Raw genomic sequence first — 26,298 nt, forward strand, 5'->3', positions numbered from 1 at the left:
GATCCTTATATTTAATGCATCACTTTGCTGTCATACTGTGTCAGTGTCTTGTTGTATGTCACTACAGTTCACCAGCCATTGGTGGCATATATCATCCCTTAAATTGAAAAAATTCCAATTCATGCATAAATAAATAAACAAATCTTTACTGTTTTCCTTACGCTAATCCCAAGTATATGTGCAGTTTGACACCAAATCACCACTTTGGCAGTTAAACCAGAAATCTGGTCAAAAGTCAAGCCAACTGAAACACAGTGGAATTATAATTACATAACACAGTAATAGACATGGTGTGTTTATCACCTGAATGTAACCATTATAATGTAGAAATCATTTTGTTGTATGAATTGCTATCTAAGCTCTGTTCCATCTCTGTGGTGTTCAATTTTGATGTGTTACTAATTGGTATATCCTTTATTGTTGTTTTTATACTCTGGATTGTTTCCCTCTTAATACACCACTTTCATTACTGGTTTTACTCACCTCAATACATCTCTCTTTTAGGATTTCACACTTTTCAAATATTTTCTTTTCTTTTATTCTATTTCTACTATTGTCTTATTTTGCTATTCTGAATTTTTACATTTTTAGCCTGCCTCAGGTGTTTCCTGATTGCAAATGTATGAGATTTATGATATTATGATAGCATTTCCTCAGTTATCGTTTTTATTGAGTTGACTACAGATAACATAGTTGTGGATTGGGGGTGGGGATTCTTTTTATTTTTGTGTTACATTGTGTTTGTATGAAAAGAGCTATAAAAATAAACTCATATATTGAATATTTCAAAACCCAAAGATTTGTAATTCAGTAAGTGCAAACATTTCCCTAAATCTTCAGAAATATTCTCAAGCCGCACATTGCATATTTTACATTTGCATATCATTGCTGTAGGAAAGTCCACAAATGATGTAACACCGAGTTTACTCTCCATACTTCTGTGTGACATGATGGCAACTGTCTAAAATGAAATTTCAAAATAAGATTAACTACAGCAGCTGAGAAAGGTCTAGGTCATTAGCAGACATCACGGAAAAGACACACATTGCCAACACTGTCCTCTGATCACAGGAAAAATGGGAAATCTAAAAGACAGCTTGTCATAATTTGCCATCATGTCACATCATACGAGATGGTTCACAATGTGGCATATCATATCATAAGGTTTCCATGGCTGTCAGCGGGGCTATCAGTCAGCTATGTGACTTTTAATGTGCCACAATGTTGCTTTCAGATTGTCCAAACATCACGTCTGGACAAACTGAAGGCACTCAAATGCAGCGTATAAAATCACAGAACTGAAACATGTCAGCCTCTATATATAAAGATTTGACATGTGGATGTCATTATAGTGCAATTCTTCTTTCAGTTCTACTTTCAGATAACATATCAACTATTTAAATGAAACAACTGATGCAACCAGATCAATGCTGGTGTTTTAACATGCTGCTGAGGAAACTTTTTAATTTGTTTGTAATTCATCGCTTGATATTAAATCCATCCATCCGTCCATTTTATAGTTGCTTAGGGCAACAATGGAAACAAGGGTGCAACTCAAACACCTAAGCAACTTCCACAAGCTACTCATGGAGGATACCCAAGCGTACCCAGGCCTGCTAAGAGATGTAGTCACTCCAGCTAGTTCTACATCTGCACCAGTTTGGCCTGGAAGCCCTCCGCACTGAAAACTCCAGGCCTAGTATTTATATATTATTATTTGCTAGGACAGAGTGGACCCCACATATAGTCAAAGATACTAATGCAAAACAAAAGCAACCAGTCATCCAAACCTAGTGAAATATGTTGTTTCTCATAGTTTTCCAAGGGCCAACAACGGTGTTTGTCAGTGCTCTTTCAAAAATGCATATGACAGTTACAAAAATAACTAATGACTTCTATGACACAAATGACATTGCTGTGGTTAAGGACTGACTAAGTTTAGACATAAAACTTCTTGGTTAGGGAATGGCTGTGGTTATGGTTAAAATAAAACAACACTGACTGTTGGTAGGAAACAGGATGTGAAAAGCGATCGCTCATGTCAAGCTCACACTTTGCACGCCCAACCACCAACCACGACCTCCATCCTAAGCGGTTCTGAGGTACTATAACAATGTATTACTTTTGCCTTTACTTTTGAGACTTGTGATCTGCATGTCCTCAAGAGCTCCTTGTCAGGTAAAGACAAACGTAGGTCATGAAAAAAACTGCAGACAATGTATCAACATGTAGTACTAAAAGGATGCAGATAGGACTCTTAGTTATTCAGTAAGCTCATGAACCATAAGCCATTTGTATGACTGCACTGCTGCTTGCGACGGACACGACTACCTAATGCATGCTGCATGAACAAAAACATGAATACAATATAAACAAGGTGATGTTGACCTTTAAACAAACTTGTGCTGTAAAAAGAGCCACCTCACTAACGCACAGCTCTGAGGAAGGCTTGTTGATAGTTATCATGCGGAAGTGCTCATGTGGCAGACAGTGACTGGGATGTTGCCTCTGCTACATGTCTGCAGTGTGGCTCGGCTAGCTGATTTCCCCTATTGTGCACAAACAATGGTAAAGAGCAGACATACCCTCTCTCTGTTTCGCTCTGGTTCCCTTTTTCATCCACTTTTTGTTTCTCTTTGCTTCCACTTTTGGTGTTATTACACTCTCCTTATGTTTGTTTCAATTCTTGCCTCTCTGCCTCACTTTCTCCATGTCTCAGTTCTTTAATCAGACCATGAAATGACTGCAGAGGCTGGCATAGCAATCTCCTCCTCACAGTTCATCTGAAGTGCTAATGTGGATGGAAGGAGGAGAGGAGAAAAAAAAGATGGTGGGAGACGGAAATGATAGAGAAATCAAATAAAAAGGGAGAGCAAGATGTAGACAAGCAAGGGGAGAAAGGAGAAGGAAATGAGTGGATTGAGGCCTACATACAAAACAAAAGGGGTGCAGCAGTGCACTGGGGAGTCATGGATAATACATAAAAGCAGGATGCATGCTTAAACAAGAGCATATATGAAGCACAGGATTGGGGATAAAAATAGAGGACAAAATAAAAGATAATGAAAGATGAAGGGGAAAAATGAAGTCACAGTAAGTTTTTGTGCTTATGTCTGACCTGCAAACCTTCACTTTTGCAGCTGTAACCCACACACACACAAACAAATGTCTGTCTGATGATAACCCAGGGAGGATGTATGCTCACTGAAAGCACAGAGATCAAACGAAATGAGCAGGAGATGAAGAAAACACACAGGGAAAGAGCAGACAAGCTTTGACAGAGAAGCAGATTAGAGGCAGAGAGCTCAGATTATTCCTCTGACCTGCTGGAAACCCTGAGGAGAAAAACTTAACATCTCTCCATGTGTGGACAAATGAGGTGTAAATTATTGATTATTTTTCTGCAGTGGCTGAGCATATCTGGGCCACCACACAGTTTTCACATATTTTCAGGATCAGGTTCTATGAGGTTCCCTGCTGGTTAAAATGATGTGTGCGTGGGTGTAGCAACATGCATTTGTACTTGGGCTTGCAATTACCATTCAGTGGATATGAGGGGTTAGGGTTGGGTTGGTGAAAGGGACAGCTATTGTTCAAAACTGTTGTATCAATGTGTTGTGCATAGATCAGATAAAGCAAAAAGATATAAACCTATAATCGGAAATTATGCTAATCATGTAATTTCATGCCAGCGTCATAGTTTTAATTTCCCAATTTGGGATGACACCTTGTATTCTTTGGGAGTTCCAGTAACTTGTTAACTATCTCTAAAGAAATTAATTAAGTTTAATTGACCTGAATACATTAAAGAAGTTAGTTATTTCATCAAAAGAGCAGGATAATAATCTTGCACCATCACTGCAGATCAAATCAGTAATTACTTTTAAATAGTATTCTCTGGCAAGTGGTTCATCATAGCATTAAACAGACTGGGTTACTTGAATCTGCATTCATCAGTATTTTTAAATTAATAAATGGCCCAAATGACTATATGTATTATGTGGTGACCAATCCACAGATAAACATCAACTAACTGCAGTTCCCCTCTGCTGTTCATAGTATTGTTCCCTAGAACAGCGGGCAGCTGTTTTCAGCCAATAAAGGTCTGATAAACATATTGTTGTGTGCTGGGCAGGTAGTTTACAAGCAGAGAAAAGTTAGAGATTAGCTGGTGAACATAGTGGAGCATTTAGAAGCTAATGAGCCAGATATTTCCCTCAGGAGTTGGTGGAGATCAAAAGCAGAGCTAAAAGGAGACTGACTATTGGACTCACATTCAGCAGGTAGCCAGAGTCATTACTTTAACTGAAAGCTAATGTTGCTCAACATCCGTTGGATGTGGCATCTGTTTGCAAACATGTTCACCAATCCAAATACATAAGATGTTAACATATCAGTTATGTGTTTACAGCTTGTTGCACTGCCCCTAAGTGGCCAAAAACAGCTCATGTTACATTTAACATGGGAAAGTTATTCACTGTCATTTGTCTGTGCACACTGTTGGGAGGAACAATATATCCACTGACAGCTGCTGTAACTATAATCAGAGATGCTTCACTAATGTCAGTAATAGTATCTTAAAGTTGCAGATTAATTTTCTGTCTTTTCAGTCCATAGAATATATCATTTACAGCCTTCTACCTTTCTCCTATTGTTTCCGCTGTCTTTTTAACTCTAGAGCTGAGCATCTAGGCCAAGCCATTCCACACACACACACACACACACTCACTCTATGTATGCATCCTCAAAGGTGCTTAGTGCACCAGTTTAATCCGTCTTTTTCTACGTGCCAAAATTCATTTCAGCACCTGCTTTGGCCATGCTGATTCTTTTCCCTGCATTCACTAGTATAGTGTTGGTGTGTGTGTGTGTGTGTGTGTGTGTGTGTGTACATATTCAAGTGTGTGAACTCAAACAGCAGGAGAGAGCATGCTAATAAATCCTCAACAACACCATCTCTTGAAATAATGAGACACTTCTCACCTATCCTCCCTCTTTTTTTCCCCCAACTCACACTCTCTCTCACACACACACACTCTCTCTCTCTGTCTGTCTCACACACACACACACACACACACACACACACACACACACACACACACACACACACACACACACACCTCTTTAGAGCTACCCTGGGGAGCTCTGGGATTCCTCCCTCTCCTTGCTATGGCAACACAACTTTACTCCTTTCCCACAATTGGACACACCGGCCCTCAAATACCTGGGCGTCTATGGATCATAAATATGATTTAGAAAAATATGCAACATATCAAAACGAGAGAGAAGCCTGTCTAATGCAAAAATGAGATAATGAGATGTTTACAAAAGACCTCCAGTAGACTCAAAAGATGTTAATAAAGTGGTTGTTATCAGTGAGAAGGTTAAATAGCAGTTATTAGTTTCACTTTATCTCTATCCACCACAAGAGGAAAACACCATCCTGAAGGAAAATGAGATAAGCTCTGCATAGACCAAGGCCGACAGAGGGAACAGAGGAAGTACCTGCAGATTACACTCTGTATTTCTGTACTGGAAACCGACACCGTAGCATCGACTGCCTGCAGCTTCAAATCAGTCTAAATGCAGTGACTGCTTTCTCATGCAAAAGTTCAGGTTAAGAGTATTTTTACCCTAGGGAAAAATTCAATATAACATAGAAACATGGTGAAAAGAAGATATCCTTTACATAGAAGAAAATATTTCAGGAGTAGCGGCAGAGCTCCTGACCATAAAACCAATCAATTAAGTATACTGACTGGCCAAGTTATTCTCATACCAAACAGCTGTAAGCAGAGTTATCATCACTTCAAACAGCACAAGGGTAAGAGTATCAAAAGTGTCTATGTGCTGCATATAAAAGATTCACATAGCTATGTAATGTTTTATCTTTAGCCTTTTGAAAAGATGTCATATCATTATCCTCACTGTCAGGAGCTTCATTCTAAATCAGAAACGACAGCATCATTTTGATCATCTTCATCACCATCAGTTACTGTGAGCTATCACAGTATCTGTAATTTCACATTGTGATAAATATACTGTATATTGTTATAAGGTAAATAAAACAGAACATTATAAAACTGGTTATGGATAAATAAATCAGACAGGTGTGTCTCTTTTTGGCTGTTCCATCATCAATAAATCAAATTACTTTACTACATTAAGGCAAAAATATATATAAAAACATAAAATCTACATTGCCATTAAGTTATAATAGATAAGAAATAGATTTGTGACATTGCATATTGCATCATATCACCCTGGGCCAGCCAGGTCTGCTTCCTGTTTGTGTTCGAAGAAAAGACAATGTAAAGTCCAATAAAAGTCAAAGCTTTAACTAAAATTCAAAAAGTATTTTCAGTAGTTTATCATTTGAAGTATCATCATTAACAGCTGAAAACACCTGCAGCAAAAACACATTGCATTATTTATCATTAGTCTTTCTCCACATTGCAAAGGTACAGAAACATGCATATTTTTTATCTTGGAGTTGTTTTCATTCCCAGTCATTTAAGAGACATTTCCAAGGTCAAAACACAATGTATTATTATTATTCAAATAAACCACCAAACCAATACCTGACACTACAAATCACACCTACCTGTCACCGCATGGACAAGATGATATGCAGTCAAAAGTAATCTTGGATAAAAGCACACACACTTCTACTTGAAATATGAGATGAGGTATGGCTGCTACCATACAATCATTTATAACCCCTGTTACAGACGGAAGTGCACTAATGAAACAGCTTTTTCAGAAAAGAGAGAAGTGCTCTGTATTGGCTGAAAGACTCAGTAGGCAGTGACCGTATTGCATTTCACACAGTGTGAATATTTTAAGAGCACTTCTCCATTGGTACAATGAAATGTTATACTGTAACGATGTCAGAGAAGAGACTCTTAACTTCCCTTCACCTGTAGCATCAAGTTGACAGAAAAACAATCTAAAGCTGGACTTGAAATAAAATAAAAAAACAGAAAATGTTGAAGAGAAAAGAGATCCTTATACTCATCAAACATTTGGTACGCAAAAAATACTGATGCAAACTATTGTACAGAATACTCTGCAACTGTTATTTCTAAATTATGAAGATGAGCTGACGTTCATATGACTTTTTTTCTATGCAAGGTACCCATCTTATTAATGCTTGAGGGAGTCACATTGAAGTATCAAATTTCCCAAGAGACATCGCCAGGAATTTATGAAATATGTGTCACATGTAACATCTAGGGACCTTTCCTCTCAATGATGTAACAGATCAATTACCTCAATGTCCCCTGATGTCAGATAGAGAGCGAGTCAAGCAAAAGACATAGGACAAGACTGAGACAATAAAACCAAATTACCACATCTACAAAAAAAAAAAAAAAAATCTGAAAAACTGAACTATAAATTGTAGAATCAATGTAATTCTTGTGAAATATTCACAGTAGGCAATAAAATTAACATTGAAGTTCATCTATTTGATAATTTAACCAATTGTTAAACATCTAGAAGCACAAATCCTACAATTTAGAGAAATGTAATCCTATAACTCAGGGTGGGGTGAGGTGTTTCTAGTGATATCCTATAATGTGTCTTCTATGTTTCTGCTGCCAGAGTGAACATCTACAGCTAAATACCACCACCAAGTGGACAAAATAGTGTAGTACATGCTACATATTTTCACTTTACTGCGGCATTGTTGTTGCTGTTATTGTCATAACATTTTGTCAAATTAATCAACCTGCCCATAAGACTGGTAACTGGCCTTATATTTAAGGATATCGAGGCTGAACTTTTAGCACATTTTCTTCTATTTATTTGCACATTAATTCTGAAAAATATTGTATGGTTTCTCATTTTTGTCATTAACATAGGAATTGCAATTCGTGCCATTTATTTCAGATATTATAACTTCTAAACTGTGGTGTAAACCACAGAACATACACTGGGACTCCAACAACTGCTTTCATGTGCACAATGGGATTGTAAAACTAACACAGAGGGCAGAGCAGGGAAGCTACCAAGAACATTCTGTAGTTTCTGTCTGTTCTGCAGTTAATCTGCAGCTCACCTCATGTACCGGAGAGCTGATATTGATCTAGATTTATCCAGCATCAGCAGAGACGTGACAATTCCTGATTATCATCTTAATTTAGAAGTGAAAAATAATAGTTGAGGGTGAGGAATTTCAGTGAGCCAGCAAAATTATAATACAAGACACATGAACACAGACTACCCACTTTAAAAAGTTACCTGATAGCAACTCTTAGCTGTGTCATATGGCCCTGTGATGAACTGCGGCCCACTTTTCTTCTTAAGGATCCCAACACAACCTGAAAAGAGAAAAACATCCATGACTCATCTCAGTCTGCTTCTGCAATAGTTTCCTGTATAAGATGCTGAATACATCATATATTGTGAATACATATTTGTGTATTCTGTATTCGTTATGGATAATGTACTGGTGTTCTCGCTACTGTAGTGTTGTAAAGTAGTGGGCTTTCAATTTATGTATGTATTTTATGTTATTCACCTCAATACAAATGGAAAATGTACAATAAAAAAGGAAGATCTTGCCGCATGTTAAAAGAATCCTATACTGGCAGAGGCTAGTGGTAAAATTCGGTTCAATTTTTAACACCTTAACACCTGCAAACCTTTCAAAAGTCCCAACAACCAGACTCTACTGTGCTATTTAGAGAATTAGAGGATTAGCTTCTGATATGTCCAAACACTTGAAAAACATTGGGTAAATATCAGGCCAAAAACACAAACTTGCAGTAACTTTTGTAATTTATAAAGCCACTCTATTATTAAAGATAAGCCAGATCTGTTGAGAGAAACACAGGAAAACTGTTGAAAAGTTGTAATAAGGGGAGGGATTACATAGTTGATATGAAGTTAAGATACATTAAACTGACGTGTAAAATGAAAGGCCAGCTAGAACTGATTTCTTTGGCCATTTGAGAGCAGAGAGAACAAGTTGTGAACACAACAGACATATCATCACCTTTTCAGCTGATATGCTTTTTTCAAACAGTTGCTTATTAACACATCCAGCAATTACAGAGCAACATCATCATTTATTTGGAGATGTTTCTATCTGCACAGCATTAAATAAATATCTTATTAATGGCACATAAACCCAGTTTGTTCCACTCTAACTTATATATATAATACTCAGGCTCTGTCCTTTCCTTTGACCTGTTTGGCCTTGGTCAACTATAGTGCATTCGCTGAACTGGTTATGCAGAGACACTCAGACTGTGTAGAATACAAAGAAAACTATAAAAAAAAAAGAGTGTGGAAGTTTGGTTCAGATTAAATACCATCCCAACATGGATACAGCCATCAATCACATGTGCACTGAAGCAATTTTGGCCACATAGCAAATCAAAGACAGATGTGACTCCACAGAAAACCACTTTTCACTATAAGTGCCTGCTCAGGAGCTTGTATTCAGACACTATAGAATGATTCCAGTGCTGAAAATGCACTGACACTGCTTAGTACCGCAGCAAAAGCACATTTTGATTGTTTTAAGGCATAGTTTAGCATAAATAGAAATTAAGCCATTAATTCTCTATACTGTGACTAGATTCCTTTTTCATGATTTGTTTCCAGTATAATATACAAGTATTAATACTAGTATGTTAAATAAATATGCACACATATTTAAACACAAAAAACGTGTAGACCATCAGGTGCTATATTTGAGCTCATTCTAACCTTTCATGGCGAGCACACCGCGGCAGAAGTCTTTGAAGTTGATCCTCCCATGAGAGTCGGGGTCCAGACATTTGGCCAATCTCTTCACCTGTGGAAAAGTATGGAGAAAACATGAAGATTATTCTGCTCCCTATGTCTGTTGTCTGATGTCATGCAAATTAATCTTTTAGTATCCATTATGCCAAAACTGCATGTGGTCCAAAATAATCAGTATTATACAGCACAAGTGATACAAAAAGAATTGTTTTCTGTGCAAGCTGGAAAAAAAGGAGGTTTTGAATATAAGCACATATGCCACAACAGGAAAAGCACAGGTGTGATTAACAACATGGAGCTGTCGTTAAGTGTTATTAGTTACACCTGTGCTTCTCTTCCCATGGCAACTCTTTCTGTGCTGTGAAAAACTGACTACAATAAGTACTAAAACCCCAGTATCTAACTGATGTCAGTAGACGGCTGAAAAATAACCTATCAAGTCTATTCAAACCAACCGTGAGCCATTTGAACATGTATTAACACGTGGATGTGTTTTGTGTGTTTATCTTAATGCAGATCTGCAGCTCCCACATCTTGCACCATTTGGTTTCCCAGACAGAGAGTTGGCTGATAAGTACAAACCAGTTATCAATACATGACTCCACACTTTCAATATTGCCCAAAGGCTTTCATCTACAGAAATGCTGGTGATCATGCTGCATCTATCCTCTCTTTTCATTAGTCGTGCATCAAACACTGTAATGTCTTTCAAAAAACATAGCTAAGTATGTATTCCATGATCACAGAGGAAAATAATTTATGTTGTAGTGATGGTATGACACACAAAGGATCACGAGATACCAAAATGTTATAATCCCAACAATAAATATCTAAATGACAATAGTTTATCTTCTTCATATTCAAAATAAGACAAAGTTGATGCAATGTTTATTATATGACACAATGCTATCAAAATCAATATGGTTGATTTTAATGACTACATTCATTTGTGCCCAGGAAATTCATGGCAATCTGCTTATAACATTAAGCAATATCAAATGTGCAAAATTTATATTCTGGTCTGATGTTGCTGCACAGACGTCCAGAATGGACAGATAATCTTCTGGGGGCTCATTACATTTTGAAAACTTTTATTTGCTTCACGCGCATGTGAACGCGTGTTCATGCGCGACGAGGTTATCGTTCGCACCTGCTGTTTTTAAATACCGTTTCCTGTTGGCGTATATCAGACCTAATATATGGTTGTTTCACTCTAACTTCACTCTAAGTCTTGTTTAGCGGGAAAGACGGACTAGAGAGGGATGCACAACAAGCTAGCACCTTAACGTTACAGTTATTTGCTGACTTTACCTGATTGCTGTTCCTGCAATTCACTCAAGATGCTTTTTTCTCTTTTCGTTACCAGAAGGATAGTTCCGCCTAATCCTCTCCTCAAAGCTGTAAACATTGGCACCCACTGTAATACGAGGGGGATTCGGGGACCTTGCGTAATTTGCGGAAGTCTACGCAACATTTGCGTCGGCGGCGTATATGCCTGCCCGGCTCCGAAAAACTTGCAGGCCTCAATAAAAGGAATTGATAAGCTCGAGGGCATACGATTCCGATGGTCCAGACAATTTGAAACCGGTTTTAAACTGGATCCGTTTCTCGATTCCCATCACTACCTGTCGCAGCTGGTAACTATATTTTAGCTAAAGTTTGAGGCTGAAATGAAAACAACTTCTGTTTTCCCAGGTTAAAAAAAGCTACTTTGGTCAGATCCTGATGCTTCAACTTCGAGAGGTAGATGTAGAACTAGAAAAACAACCAGGATAAGATGAAAGAGAAATAATGTGTTACTACAGAAAACCTTTATCAGGAATAATTTTTATTGTACACACTCTGTCATCTCATACCTTAGCAACCATTGCCCTGGTAACTGAGAAACATGTATAGTAGTACTCTTGAAGCATTTTAAAGTGTTTTGAAATGAGGTCACTGGACGACTTAAATCAAGGTAATCTATTTGGATCAAACCCAATTTTAAAAGATTTGTGTAATTCAGCTAGTCCTGTTCAAAACCGTTGATAGCCTAGATAATTGCCTCTGATTTATCCTTGTAGGTTTCAAGGACAAAGTGAAGGGGAAAGAAAAGAGGTCAGAGGAGAAAACTGAAGGATTATGGGAGTGTGTGCAGGTTTGCATGTGACTACAGTTGGGAGAGTGTCACCCAGTGTATACATTAGTAGGTCAGGTTGTCACTAAGCAGCCTGTGGGATTTGCTCATACAGGACAATGACATGAAAGGGCAACATATGCAGTTGAGCTTAATTTGAAAATAAAAACTGAACAAAATAGATGTAGTGTTTGATTTTCTATACACAATCTTATGTGGGTCATGTGTTCATCATAAAACAGATGATTTTTTGTGTGTGCATTATACAATACAAAGTTACCTTATTTTATACTGATTACAAATAAATAAGAAACTATACCTGGTAATTCACTGAACTGTAGAGTGTAAAATGTATTGTTCTGTACAGGATCTACATGTAGGTCCTTGAGTTATAAATTACATCCACTTCATCCAATGAACCGATCTCCCAGGCCAATGAAAAGCTTCCCCCAGGAGCTAATCAGTGCCTCCACAATGTTCCCGCTGATGAGCAACGCAACACTGGGGAGCCAATCAATGACAACTACCCTGACATGCAGCGAGACCCAGAGGTCTGAGGGACATCCAGTAGGACATGTAATGAAGGAAAAAAAACATCTAAAATGCAACCAATAACATTCCTTATTCATCACACACTAAACTCTTTGAATCAAATAGTTTTTCTTCTTTGTTTTGTGGGCATGTCTTTCATGATGAAACTGAAATTCAAATGCAAAATATCCCCAATCAAATAAAAACAGCATCTTAATAAAGGCCTTTCAGAAAAAGTCAAGTGAAATATGACAAAGATTTTTTAAACTCATTACCCAGCACTAACAGATTGTAGGCCTCCTTTTGTGTTCTTAAGTATCATACTCGTTTGGTTACTAATAATGACAGCATCCAAATACTACCACAACTGTACCAGAGATTTACAAAGTTGCTCACGGGCTCCTCAACAACAGTTGCTGAAAAAGAAATCTTTCCTTTCTTGACCACAACCTCCAAGCAAGGATTTGACAAAGACATAAAGTTTGTGTGACCACTTTGGTGATAGACCCACCTATGGATGTCATTATATAATTAAAAAGTGCACCATCTGTCCACTAAACCTTTTCTAAATGCTTGTCCTGTGTATGGAAACAAGAGGCTGGAGCTGTGTCATGAAATTGTCAGTGTTCTCTGGTGGAAAAACCATATAATGAAGACATACATTACCTTAAATGTCCCATATTTTACACTTTTACAATGTTTTATTTGATATCCATTAGAGGATATATTTGTAAACAAAAAAAACAATCTCAGTGTAGTTTTACATCTCTCTTGGACCTCTCTCTGGAGCTCTAGCAACAACAGGTGGGTGTCTGTTTTCTGAGAGACCGTATAAAATTATAGCAGATTTCAGGTAAACACAACAAAACCAAATCCTTCAAGGTTGGATTGTGGGTGCAGGTGGCCAGTTGGCACAATTTACATTTCAATATGCTGAATACTAATTTTCTTATTGCTAGTGCTATAGTGTATTATAGGATTCTGTCAATCAAATCGAATAGATAATGATTTGTAACCGACTTACCACATCAGTTAAGTAATGCAAATTCTCTGATTTTCAGCATTTTTAATTAAAATGTTTGGAAAAATGTTAAAAGTGAATATTTCCACGAGACAGTTGCCAGTGAACATCACTTTCCTGCACTGCTCCAGTAAAACTTACCTATCTTCTTCCACATCTAAATTCCTGGTCAGACAGGTAAGACTGTTTTGCTGGATTGTCTTACATACTTCCAGTGTTCCCACTGCTGGTTACATTGCTAAAGGAGCAAAAACTATTTTCTGCTTTGGCTGGAAAACTTTAATTAGGAACCTCCACTGCAACAGTATGGACCAGCTGAGCTCTACCCAATTAGCCTCTCGTGTGTCAAAAAATAAAAAGTGGAACTTCGCATACGTTTTTTTCAAATCGCATAACAACGTGAAAGCTTGTAATTATCTTTTCACGAGGCAAGATACAGTATAGGAGCCTATTAGGACGAGTCTGAAAATAATGAGGGTGTCTGGTAATGTCTGTTTTCCAGTGTTACTCGGTTGCCAATAGCACCTTAATCCACGAAGGGAGAAGGTATAGTTCTAGTTCTAGTAAAAGTCAGACGAGCGAGTCATGAACAGCAAAATATACATTTTTTGGAAAGGTCCAACTTCATGTATTCTCACCTGCTTTCTTTGCCCAAACTGAGACCCCAGCTGCACCAAGTGTTCAGGGCGAATAAAACCGTCTGAGTCCTCATCACAAACGTCAAACACCTCTTTCATTCTCCTCACAAATGTCAGCAAATATTCCGACTCAGGTATAAAGTCTTCATCCATCCCTTTATTGACTCACTATTTTTTTTATATCAGGCTCTTTTACCCCGACGTGACCCACGGTAGCACCGTATTTTATGGAAACCGCTCGGAGTGTGCGCGTGACACAAGAGCTCGTGGATGCTGCTGCGCGCGAGAGGAGAAGTGATGCTGAGGACAAACGAAAGGCTGGAGTAAAAACACAGAGCAGTGCTCTGCATTACATCAACTTTTCCTTCACCTCCTACTCAGTTTGTCATCACTTTTTCCATCTTCTGTGAAGTGTTTGCAGTGCTGCCATAGCAACCAACGCTGCTAGAAAATTGCTACAGTGAGTTTAGGGTGGACAAGTCAGGAATTAGAGCTAAACATATTTTACTACATTGCTATTTGTTTTTTGGAAGTGAGCATGCATAAAAAGAGGCTTGGGTAAGTGAATGTTATGCAGCACAGATTTTATTCCATGCACTGATGTTTCCATATCGTCACCTTCCTAAAATAATGGCCTAAGTCATGTTTTGACAAAAATGTTTTTTTTGCCTAAATCACCCCCTCATGATGCTGGCCACCTCTGGTAAAATCGCCTGAATCCTCAGTTGAGGGGAACATGCAATTCTACCCCCGGTTGTATAATGGCCTATGTCAAAAGTGTGACTCTTTTGTTGAGTTTTTTGTGTTTCCTGAAAAACCTGAAAAAATGACTTAGGCCATTATTTTAAGAGGGTGTCGATATATAAGTGTGACTTCTTCAGAGCTGGGGTAAAGCTCCTACAGAAAAACAATATGCACAATATGGTTGGTTGAAGGACATATGAACTGTGTTTTCTACATGTGTGTATAGAGTCCTAAGATTTTATTCATTGTAATTGTCATTTTTAAATAGCCTTTCTTGCACATCCCTGGAAGCTTTATATAGGATGTGATTTGTTTTAGTTTTTAAGCTCTGAAGAAAACACTTGTGCCAAAAAAACAAAAAAACAACCATCTCATAGAATAAAGTTTGCGGTGCATAACTGTCAAATGTGCTCCTGCCTCTTTCCAAGTTGTTTAAGCTTGTTCATTGCCTGCAGTCATTAAGACCTTTTGTGCAGATGAGCACACCTCCCTACAGCTTTGAATGCATTAGCTACACAGTGGATTGCTGTGTGTTTAGTTGACCTCAATTCAAGTCTAAGGAGCAAATTTTATGTAGTTTTCCTATTTTTGTATTTCGTGAATTATTTTACTTTAATTCCAACTTTAAATGTAAATAAATTGTTTTTTTCTTTTCCGCTCTTGGTGTCCTTCAGCCTTACTGCTTTGTCCCAGTTTGGGCTTTAGTGGATACAGTGCAGTAAAACCACCAATGAATTACCACCTGGTGAACCCACTCTGTAACAGTCAGAAGACAAGTGTGACAGTGCCTCCTTACCCACACCGATTTATTTTTGACTGCGCTATACAGTGTTGGTGACGATATGCTTCTTACTGGGGCAATACTTATGCATTTCGTACTAAATCTCACTCTTTGGATTATGAAAATGGTTTGTGTAAAAGATGCTTGACATTAAGCTGACTTCCAGGTAATATGTTGAACACTGGGTGTGCAGTCAGGCACAATGAGACACCAGGAGAACTCCAATACAATCCAATTGTAGTCTATTGCATTCTTTCAGGTTAATACAAGTGGTAGCGAGTCTAGGCAATGAAGGTGGACAACAATCGATTACTTTAAAAATAAAAATCTAAACAGAAAATATAAATCATCAAGGAAAATATGTAAGATTATCAAGTGTCACACAATTTATAACAACTAGAACATGCTATCTTTAACATATCATCTCAGGCAAAATACTGCAAGGCCTTAAGAACAAAGGAACTCACATTTGTACTCAGGCAAACATTTGTTGCAAGGAGAGAGCCCAGGTTTCTGCTGCACAACAGCTCGCACCTGAACTCAATCCTCTTTATAGCCTGTGATAAGCTCCTCCTCCAGACCTGCTCTTAACAACAGTTTGACACAATTAATCCTGTCCTAACAAATATCCTATACTACCTCTTTAGTTGTTTCAGTTGAAGTTGTTTTGATGTCAAGAGAGAAAAACAACAGCTGCATGTGACGGGGATTTATGTGTAAAAACCAGTGAACTTTTTTTCTGGAAAATGAAAGAGGACATGCATGCATTTTACAGAACTAACCTTAGAGTGTTTTTGAATTCTTCCTCCTCTGGCTGCACGTTTTAGCCATTTGTGCATACATGGCAGTATTTCTCAACCTGGCCCCATGACACTTTAATTTTAGCATCTTATCAGAGACAGTTTTACACCCAGAATGGAAGGTGAATGTTGTTAATTAGCTGGAGGAATAGAAACCCGCAGTTTCTGGATCACATGAAAAGTACAGGAGGGAGAGAAACTCATCTCTTCATTTACAGCCTCGTGGAAACTTCATGGTTAAAATGGGGGAATTTTGCATTTTGCTAAGGAAAATGACTCAGAGGTTGGATTTTTAGACCAGGATAACGCTTCCTCTTTCTCAGAAAAACACTATCATATTTTTAATGTCGTCCTGCTAACCCCCCGTTCCTTAAAGGCTGAAATGCAGGTGATGTGTTTTTAATGGTTTTAAATGGTTTTAAAATGTTGTTGCAGTTGAGTTGTTGTTGAGTTTCCTCTGAGCTCTTTTTTTTTTTATTTTTATAAACAGTGGCTCTTAAAGAAAAAGTGTCAGGGTACGATCAAGAACCTGCACCTCGGAAGGTTTTTTATGACTTACCCCGACTTAGTCTTCCATTAGATGAATGATAATGAAACATGAGTCTTTCCAGAGTAATATGGAAAGAAGGATTTACAATTTTGAGATTAATTTAAAATTAAATGTATAACATGCCCTTTAATTGTCCCTTGGGCTAGAGTGTCAGTCCCTCGGTTAGAAAAACTAAACTTCCTCTGCTTCACGGAGATTTAAGCTTGGAGTTTGGAGTTGTTGATACAGTTTATAAACATCTTGTTCTATCTTACAGTGACCTAATTCTTGGTCACTGTTATCAAATCTCTCTTTTTTGCCATCATCTCCAGATGTGTCTGCTACAAACTTTTCCCACACTTTAATGCCCACTTATTTTTTGCATAATGAAAATGAGGCTTTTGCCCAGACTCGATCAAACTTTTCTTTGAAATGCATAAAATGTACCAAAAAATATCCATGTATTGTGTTTAGGGGAGATTCAGGCCATCTCTGTGAATACAAAATGAGATCAGGATTTTTATAAAATTCCCAATAGAACTGTATTTATAAGTTTGTTGAACATGTGGTATTCTGCATTAAGTATTTAGTCTTTATTTGCACAAGCAACAATCAATAAAATTACAATATTAGCACTATGACAGTATTTCTAATACAATATGTATGATAATCTTATAGAATCTATGCTACAAGCACTTCGTCATAATAGCATTCTTGACTCAAACAGTTGAAAACAAACTAACACTTCCTCCATTTTTATTGTATCATAGAAAGACGAATCCTAGAATTGAACATCATATATTAATTTCAAGAAATGAATGTACTAATGTGATGGGTAACATCATTCTGATGTTGAATTACAACATAACTTTAATTCAATAAAGATGACAACAGACATATTTGACCCTAAAAAAAAACTGTTTATTGTCAAGCACAACTATAACGTCTTAACGGCAGCAGATGACATGGTGTGGAATACTGGTTAAGTCTCCATTAATGTGCTGATGCTGTAACATTTTCATATGTGGGTTAGTGACACTTAGGCCTCCTATTTATATTCATCATACCGTTCACATCCGAGCAGTTCCAAAAAAGGAAATGTGTTTACAGGTTTGACTTCCCCCATCGTTTTCTTTAAGCGGATGTCGTATGTATTAAGAAAACAGAGAGAGAGAGGGAGAGGAAGAGAGTGAGAGAGAGGAGAGAGAGAGAGAGGGAGAGTGAGAGAGAGAGGAGCAGCCTGTGCTTGTAAGTGCTTTCATACTTCAGCCAGTCTGATTCTTGTGTCAAAGATGCAGGTTGTCAGTGGTGGACGATCACTTTGGATATATACTCTGATATTTACTCCTCTACAACTTTGGGGTAAGTATAAACATTATTCTAAATACAATCTTGTCATCATTATTTCCTTTGTTTTGTCCAAAAACAAAACAAAAAAAAAAGAATACATTTCAGGAGAACTATGAATTTGCTGATTTTTTTAATCGATTTCTTTTGGCATGTAGAAGAAGCAAACAATAGTTCAATTCTGTCTGTTTATGTTAAATTTACTTAATATCTGATTTACAGGCTCTATTTCTAATTTCCTGCCCCAATTTTAATTCCTCAGCAGCTGCAATCATCAGTTTGGTACAAAGTGAGCATCACCACATGTAGCAGCTGCAGTAGCGTTTTGACACATCTGCTGCGCTGTTGCTCATCTCGTGAGAAATTTGTGAAACTCAACTGATTCCTGCAGTATGTCACACCTTTCTCTCTCGTGTCCAGGAAGACTTTCTGCTTCCACTTCCTCTCCCACTCTTCCGGCACCTACCCTGAACATCTCCTTAAGGTCAAAGGACTCAGTGACCCTGATCTGCAAGGTCCCAGAGGGTCATCATGGGGTTCTCTTCATGTTGTACAAGATCAGAGAGAACGTAATTTTTCTTTTCCTTTTTTAAGAATGTGTGTTTGGTTTTTTGAGTGTTTTGGGCTACCACTTGGTTCCTATGATTTTATTTTTTTCCTGTACTTTTTTTCATTCATGTAGGTGGACTCCCAGGAGCTGCAGTCTGGTATTGAGGAGGTTAAATTCACCTTCAGGGTACCTGAAATGGACTCAGGTGAACTGTTCTGCTGTCTGTACAAGGACCAGGGAGGCCGCTACAGTGCATTCAGTCCCTATTTGAGACTGGAGCAGCAAAGAGGTTTGTATGTTTTTTGTCAGAGATGTGTATCTTGACTATCTTGGTCTGTGGTCTTCTCATATCACCCAAATCATCATTTTAGTAAATGGAAAGAAGCAAGACACTGGTCCATATAGGGGACAAAGCAGATAGATGATGAGGTCAAGGCTGTAGCTTTACATTTAAACAAGGAACAAAGGAATTTAAGTTTGAGTTGATCTGTTCAATCTGTGCCAGGGGTTAATTCTACACGTGGTATAGAATAATAAACACTCACATCCGCTCCTCTCTAACTCTTAAAGTACACTGCTGCATGCAGGTGCTCTCTGTGATCTTTTATTGTCTTCTGTTCTGTGGGTGTGTAGCTGTAGTTACATCCTGCATTTCATATAGAAACCACACACACACACACACACACACACCCAAAAAACATCAAACGCAATGTGCACTGGCTTGCACTGTTGACGGTTACAGAGGGAAGTCTGGCTACCGACAGCGACAAACCAAGGTTCACAGCATCATTTTAGGTTTTACATGATTTATGTGCCAATGGATGATCTGTAAAAAATAATGAGAAAGAATATGTAGATAACTGTCTCCTTCTCCTCTCCTTATTTGTACTTCCCCAGAAACTGCCCCAACTCGCCCCATACCCTCTTTCCCTTCTCCAGTCTTGTCCATGGAGCCGTCTACTGGTGTGGTAAAACGTGGGGACATGCTGACCTTCAGCTGCTCAGTCCCTGATCTTTCATCTCAGACTCAGTCCCAGTCTGACTACAACAACAAACCAGACACCTTCCTTTTGCTGAAGACTGCTGAGCTCACAGGGACCACATCTATTATACCCCAGCCTCAGGCCAGTCAGGTATCAAGCCCTGAACTTCAGCCAGGAGTCTTTACTGTGGGGCCAGTGAGGGGAGAAGAGGAGGGAGAGTATACCTGCATCTACCAGATCACCAAAAAAAGGCGACTGGTTAATTCAACTGTTAGCAACGTGGTTCAAGTCACAGTCACAGGTGAGGATGTCCCAGATAACTTTTCAATTCACTTCCAACAGCATCCCGGTTGAACTTTCTTCTGTTAATTCACTGACTAAATGTTTTAGTAAAGATTTATTCTATTATTTTATTCTTCTATTACTTTATTGATTAAAAAAATGACATTGTCTCGCTATAGTGTGTAAGGCAGTGTTTTTACTGCTATTATAATGACTGTAAAAAAAAACAAGCAAAAACAATCCAGCAACTGGATTAATCACTGTATGCATGGACAATTTGCAAAAAAAGGTGATTGTTGGCTTTTGTCATCAGAATTTGATGGAAATTATTACAGTGTTTACCAAAAATTTGGAAAATGTACTCGGGCATCAAATAAAGATTATATTTTGATTATTTTCTTCATTAATCAATAAATCATTTTGTCTAGAAAATGTCAAACAATACTGAAAACCGCCCTCCATCAGTTTCACTAAGGCCAAGTTGAATGATTTGAGAAGCTTTAACTGGCGAATATTCTTGTATCATTACTTTAAAAATGACTTAAATGATTAATCGATTATTATGATTATTGCAGATTCTTTTTCTGCCCATTAACTTAATGATTCATTGAACAATTGTTTCAGCTCTAGTTGAAGCAACTTATTTATGTTACCTAGGAACATTTTTTTTTTTTCATGGCTGTACTTTTCACGTTTCCTCTGGTTTTATCTGTTGCCAGATTTGCTCCCACTGCCCACTCTTGTTCTCCAACAGCAGACAGACGTTTGGCATTTGCTCTGCACAGGGTCTCCTGCATACCCTGGTGCTGTGTTCTACCTCTACCTGGCAGATAATGAAGATCCCATTGCCACTCACCATGCCAAAGTGATCCACCATCAGGCCACTTTCCCAGTGCCTGTCCAGGAAACTCTTGTGGTTTCATACGAATGCCGGTACAGGGTTCTTCTGGGAAAGAAATGGAGCGATTCTGAGCTCAGCCACCCTCTGGCTGTAACCGGAGGTACAGATCTAGGCTCATACAGTATGTGTTTGGTGTGGTCAGAAGTTTTTGCAAAAATGTGGCTGATTGCTTCTTTTCTCGTCTTTCAGGAATTTCCCTTCCCTCATCATTAGGTAGGCCTAATATATCATGTCATTATTTCATTAGGGGTTTTCTTTCATGGGGATTTTAAGTTTCAGGAAGTAAAAGCCAAAAGATTAAGCAGACTTTATTAAAATATATCACGACTGTCTGAGGTGCAAGGGAATTCATTACTGAACACTTTAAGTACAACTACTGAACTACTACAGTGGTCCTGAACAAAACAAAAAAAAGTTTTATATCTTACAATCCTTTTTGTACCTGACAATAATGCCTATGTGATGTCTGCAGATTTGTCAGGTGTGGACTGGCCTCTTGTACTGGGCTCTTTCGCTGCTGTGTTATTATTCCTCTGTTTAGTGTTACTCGTGGTTCTGTTGGCGCTCAGGAAAGGTATTTCACACATGAATCTCTGCTTTTCGCACTAATACATCTACACCACTACGAAAGCCTTCCTTTGTGAAACATATTATTTCCCCACTCACTTCTTTTTTCACTCTCCTTCAAACAGAAAACGCAGCAGCTGAGAAAAAGAACAAAAGGTATTGTAAAAGCAATTTCGACAATCAGATGATAAATATATTTATCAATACAGAATAATTTTTTCTCTTAAGTTTGATTTATTAGACTGTAAGAATGTTTTACAGGCCTTCATTTATAATCGCTGAGAATTAAATATGTTATAGTTTTAAAATCTATAATGTCTTGCAGAGATGATTGATATATCTTTATTAATCATACGAATACCCAGCATTTAACAGTATAAGCTTGCCTTTACATTGTTATCAAGCTGATTTTCTTATAACTTGGTACATGAAATGCATTACTGCAGTGCAGCATAGGTATATGATCGTCTGCTGTGTTGAACTGTCTCAGACTGGATACACCATTGTGGGCTCAAGGCAATGCTATGGACCCTAATGGTGGTGAGTTCTTCTCTTCAGAAGTACACCTCCTCCTCTGGATTTGTAGCTACTTTAATTCTTAAAAAAAAAACAAAACAAAAAAAAAAAACAGATTCCTCTTATTTCCTCCAGGATATTTTAATAGTTGTGCAAAATTCCAAGTAAAGAGAAACAGATATACAAATGACTGATTGTTATTGCACCTACTTGTTGTTTTTACAGAACTTTCACATGGGTGTTCAAGCTTCACTCAGGTAAATATGAATCAAAACCCTGATTGCCAATGGCTACTAAAAATACTTGGATGATTTATCGGTTATGAGTAAGCTTGCAATAGCTTCCTTTTACTTTTGTGCCTCATATTTAACTTTACATACCAGTATTTTGAGATTTACGTCTTAAGCAAACTTCATAGGAGACTTGATTCAGTCTTCATCTCTCTGACATTAGTCTGCCTCTTTCTTTTGGTATTTCTGGTATTTCAGCTGCCTCTATGTTTCTGCTGTAAGTTCACCGTCAGACACAGTTGTGAACTTCCCTGATCCCTTTGCTGTAAGCACACACTCATACACATATATACACACTCATACACATATACACACACACTGCCAATCACCAAACACACGATCAGTTCAAGCCCACACATATTCCTCATTAGTAGTAGTGTGCAGTGTTTGGGTCCGCCTCTCATTAGTTGTAATCACTTTCATTAATTAGCCTGATGATGGGCTCTCATTAGACTAGAGGCTCTCTGCAGGCTCGCTCTTTCTCTCTGTGCATTCTTACTGAGCTTCCACCTCAGGAGGGCAGGACGGCGTCATCACCGGCTTACACAAAAACTAACCGGCCGTCATCAACCAGCCACAACAGAAAATGAATAATTGATATCAGATGTGTCGTGCTTAGCAGTGAGAGTGATCGTCTCATATTTTCTACTTAAAGAACATTAATTTCATCAAGAATTACCTCTATTCTTTAAAGTATAATCGTGCCTCATTTTACTGCATATAAAAATATCTATTGAGGTGAGCAACACAGAAAGATGTTTGTGATAGATCTGAAAGGCAGATGACAGAATTACACATATGTCAAAAAGAACAACTTCCAAGGACTGATGAAGGCTGGTGGAGCATGGACAGAAAGATCAGACATGGTGATGTCTGAAATAGTGCATGTAGGAACTCTGACAGTGTGGGAGAGCAGAAGTGAAAGCAGACAGCTACAGCAGGAAATCACCCTTAGAGAAATTAGGGGAGAATGCACGACAAAAGATTCCTCCTTATTCAACTTTTCCTACAGCTTCATTTAAATAATAGTTAGTAGATTCTTTACTGTTATTTATTACTAATATTAAAAGATTATCATTTACAAAACGATCATGCTTGAGACTGATGTGCTGTATTTAGGAACGGTGTGACAGGAAAACATATTTAACAGTGAAAGCAGTGGTAGGATATGGACTATGCCACAGGAAATGACAAGCTGAGGTCTTTAATAGCTTATCTGTGTGTGTTTGTGTTTGTGTTTACTTATGTGCAGGACTGGGCCAATGGGGACACCGAGACAGCCTCCAGATCTCCATTATCGAACTCTTTCTCCACGTTCCATTAGAAATGTTTGTTCTTTTGTTGTCTCTCTCTCTCTCTCTCCCCCTACTTCGTGTGAGTGTTTATACTAAATCACAGCTTATCCGGGTAGCATCAGTTGGAGTTGCACAGCTGGACAGGAAGAAGCTGTTTCCTAAGTTCCTATTCCATGCGCAGCAGTAAAATTGAACAGTTCGACGGGATGTGATGTTTGATGTCTGATCTTTCATGTAACTGAACAAGATCATTTAGATACAGATTTTACTAGGATTATTATTATGAATAATTATTCTTGACCTTGGAAAAAGCAGGTGACAAAAACATCTCTCCTCGAGGTCCATTTAGCAGCTGCTCTGGGGCTTCCAGCTACACCAGAGGATCTTCATCGGCAGATGGAGTTTGCCCACATGTCATGGAATTTTATGTTAGCTGCTGAATTAACTTTGTCATGTGAAGTCAAATAATCAACCCGTCTAACAGTTATGGCTTAACTAATATTTCAAATTATTTCACAATGCTATTTGTACGTTTGCAGGTCATTCCAGCGCCATCAACATTATGTAAAGTATGTACATTTACACGTGGCTTGATCATTGTTTTTTTTTTCTTGAAGTTATTAAAGTTTTTTTTAAATTTATATAGCACTTACTGTTTCAAAACCAGAGGAAAAAATGAACAAAAAAACAAACAGACAAAAAACATACAAAGTCAAATATATGTAAAACAGCAGAATAGTGATATAAACATACATACCAACTTACATACACACATAAATACACACATGCAAACTAATTACTAAATAACAATTACATGTTGTTGTTGCTGGCCTGAAAAACTTTATTATCAAAATTTGAAGTAAAAAATTGATTTGTACCAAACAAATCAAATTCTCTTGTTTCAAGGAAAGTGATATAATTTATAATCTCAATCTGAGACTGCGATTTGTGATGGTGTGTGACGTGATTCATTTCAAAGTGAGAAAGTTCTTTTGTTTTGTTTGTAGGAAACCCTTTTTTCACTCTGCGTTTACATTATCCTTTGCAGTGTAAAATCATTGTATTTTATATTAAATAAACTTTTTTTAACAAACTGAGTGTAATTAGATACGTTTGCCAGCTTCAAGTTGAAGTTGTTAAATTAGCTATCACTGTCAGAGCTTAAAATCATGAGTTCAGTTGACTGAATGGCTAAAGGATCATTCAATTAACTCATCAGTTTAAGTCCTTTAAAAGCTTTGGCAGCTTATTTGCATGTACCTCCCAGCATGCATTGCATAAATGTTACAAAAATAAGTTACATGATGGAGGTTGTAATGTGTCTTTTTATACACGTCTCAGGGGGTCAGATGGTCAAAATCAAAGCAATGCAAACCATGATGAAGACAGGCACTGTGTGTACTTTCGACAATTCCTGAACCCTTCTGATGAAACACACTTGAGTCACAGAGTCATAATGAGAAGCAAGCTTCTTGGGCTGTCTGTGACGGATGAGGCTTGATAAGGTAAAATAGATGACAAAGAAAATTGAGTAACAGACATAAAATCCTACATTGGATAAACTCAAACCCTACATCGAAAAGATTAAAATCATCATACTCAAAATCTTACTCAATGTTGCTGCATTGGATTTTTGAGTTTTCCCAATTTTCTGTTTTTTTCAGTTGAATTAAATAAGGTTATAAATAACCTTCTGATAAAAAATGATAATTTTGCAATTCAGACTGAGGTTCCCCAACTGCAAAATCTCTGTTCTTCTTTAGTCTTGTATCTTAGTTTGTGCACAGCACACACATACACTGTGTATAGCGACTGTGAGGGAAAAGGCAACAAGCAACACTTACTGAAAATGGACTGCTGTAGTTTTGCTAAATGTTCTGCAGAGGGCACCGTTTTCACAAAACAGGTGCAGTGTTCAGTGGAACAATGTGACTCTGATGGTGCATAAAGTCAATGATGTACCCGCAGTAATACAACAGCAGCTGAAAAGTACTGCAGCTGACTTTTGTGCCATTTGATGTTGGGACAAGCATCAACCCTGAGGACATTGTGTTTGAGCCCTCATATCTGTATTTGTTTTGTTTTTTTTCTTCTTTTATTATTGTAAGTAATTGTGCTGAGACTTCAGTTCTATGTGAAAGTAAGAAAGTAAATGGACTCATAAGAGAGATACACCTCCCACCTGTTTATGTGTGTGTTTTTTTTTTTTTTATGGTGGGCAATAACTCAGCAGAGAAGGGTTGTCACTGTATTCCAGGAAGCAGCAGAAAGCTAACTCTGTATTTAGTACAAGGTTTTATTACATTTTACTGGCCTCCGCAGCAGCAGCAGCAGCAGCACTGAGCTTTCTATCAGTGGCTGACAGGGGAAGTATTTATTCCTTTCTTGTTCCTGCAAAAAGAGAAAAAGAAGTGGGATGAGATGCGGGGACAGACTTCGATGAATATGAGGGTTGCAACGTCTGCTTGATTTGTCGAACTTATATTCATGTCTGAGTCATAGTTTACTCTCCTCGTGTGGTCACACACAAGCACATGCACACACAGTGAAGATATTCAGCCCCAGATTATAGCATTAGGCAGATCTGTTTGAATAAGATGCAGAATAACGATAAGAGCCCTCAGTCATGTGAGCTCAACATGCTGATGAAC

At 37.9% G+C, this 26,298-nt stretch overlaps 2 protein-coding genes across 4 annotated transcripts in view; one reads left to right on the plus strand and one right to left on the minus strand.

The window, feature by feature from the left end:
• rab11fip4b (RAB11 family interacting protein 4 (class II) b) overlaps window positions 1-6,724 on the minus strand; it is a 48,012-nt gene extending 41,288 nt beyond the window's left edge. Inside the window, exon 1 of the mRNA XM_087172517.1 lies at window positions 6,605-6,724. The gene's annotated coding sequence lies outside the window, so the exon portion shown is untranslated. The remainder of the gene's footprint in view (window positions 1-6,604) is intronic.
• An 11,395-nt stretch (window positions 6,725-18,119) lies between these two features.
• On the plus strand, window positions 18,120-24,740 carry LOC111650962 (uncharacterized). Of its 3 annotated transcripts, XM_087172518.1 has the most exons (12): window positions 18,120-18,278; window positions 18,684-18,832; window positions 18,946-19,102; window positions 19,711-20,097; window positions 20,798-21,079; window positions 21,169-21,192; window positions 21,452-21,553; window positions 21,672-21,702; window positions 22,037-22,086; window positions 22,288-22,319; window positions 22,551-22,617; window positions 23,605-23,735. In XM_087172518.1, exons 1-11 carry the CDS (start codon window positions 18,209-18,211, stop codon window positions 22,605-22,607), a joined length of 1,341 nt encoding a protein of 446 aa, XP_087028644.1. In that variant the 5' UTR covers window positions 18,120-18,208; the 3' UTR covers window positions 22,608-22,617; window positions 23,605-23,735. The 3 variants fall into 3 exon arrangements, with proteins under 3 accessions (XP_087028644.1, XP_023256687.1, XP_087028645.1); XM_023400919.2 differs by lacking the exon at window positions 22,551-22,617 and having other exon boundaries at window positions 23,605-24,740; XM_087172519.1 differs by lacking the exons at window positions 22,288-22,319; window positions 22,551-22,617; window positions 23,605-23,735 and having other exon boundaries at window positions 21,993-22,055.
• The last annotated feature ends 1,558 nt before the right edge of the window (window positions 24,741-26,298 follow it).

The sequence above is a fragment of the Seriola lalandi genome, unplaced genomic scaffold, assembly GCF_002814215.2.
Source record: "Seriola lalandi dorsalis isolate HSWRI2012SDOR001 ecotype SW California unplaced genomic scaffold, Sedor1 jcf7180002053069, whole genome shotgun sequence".
In the NCBI taxonomy this organism is placed as follows: Eukaryota; Metazoa; Chordata; class Actinopteri; order Carangiformes; family Carangidae; genus Seriola; species Seriola lalandi.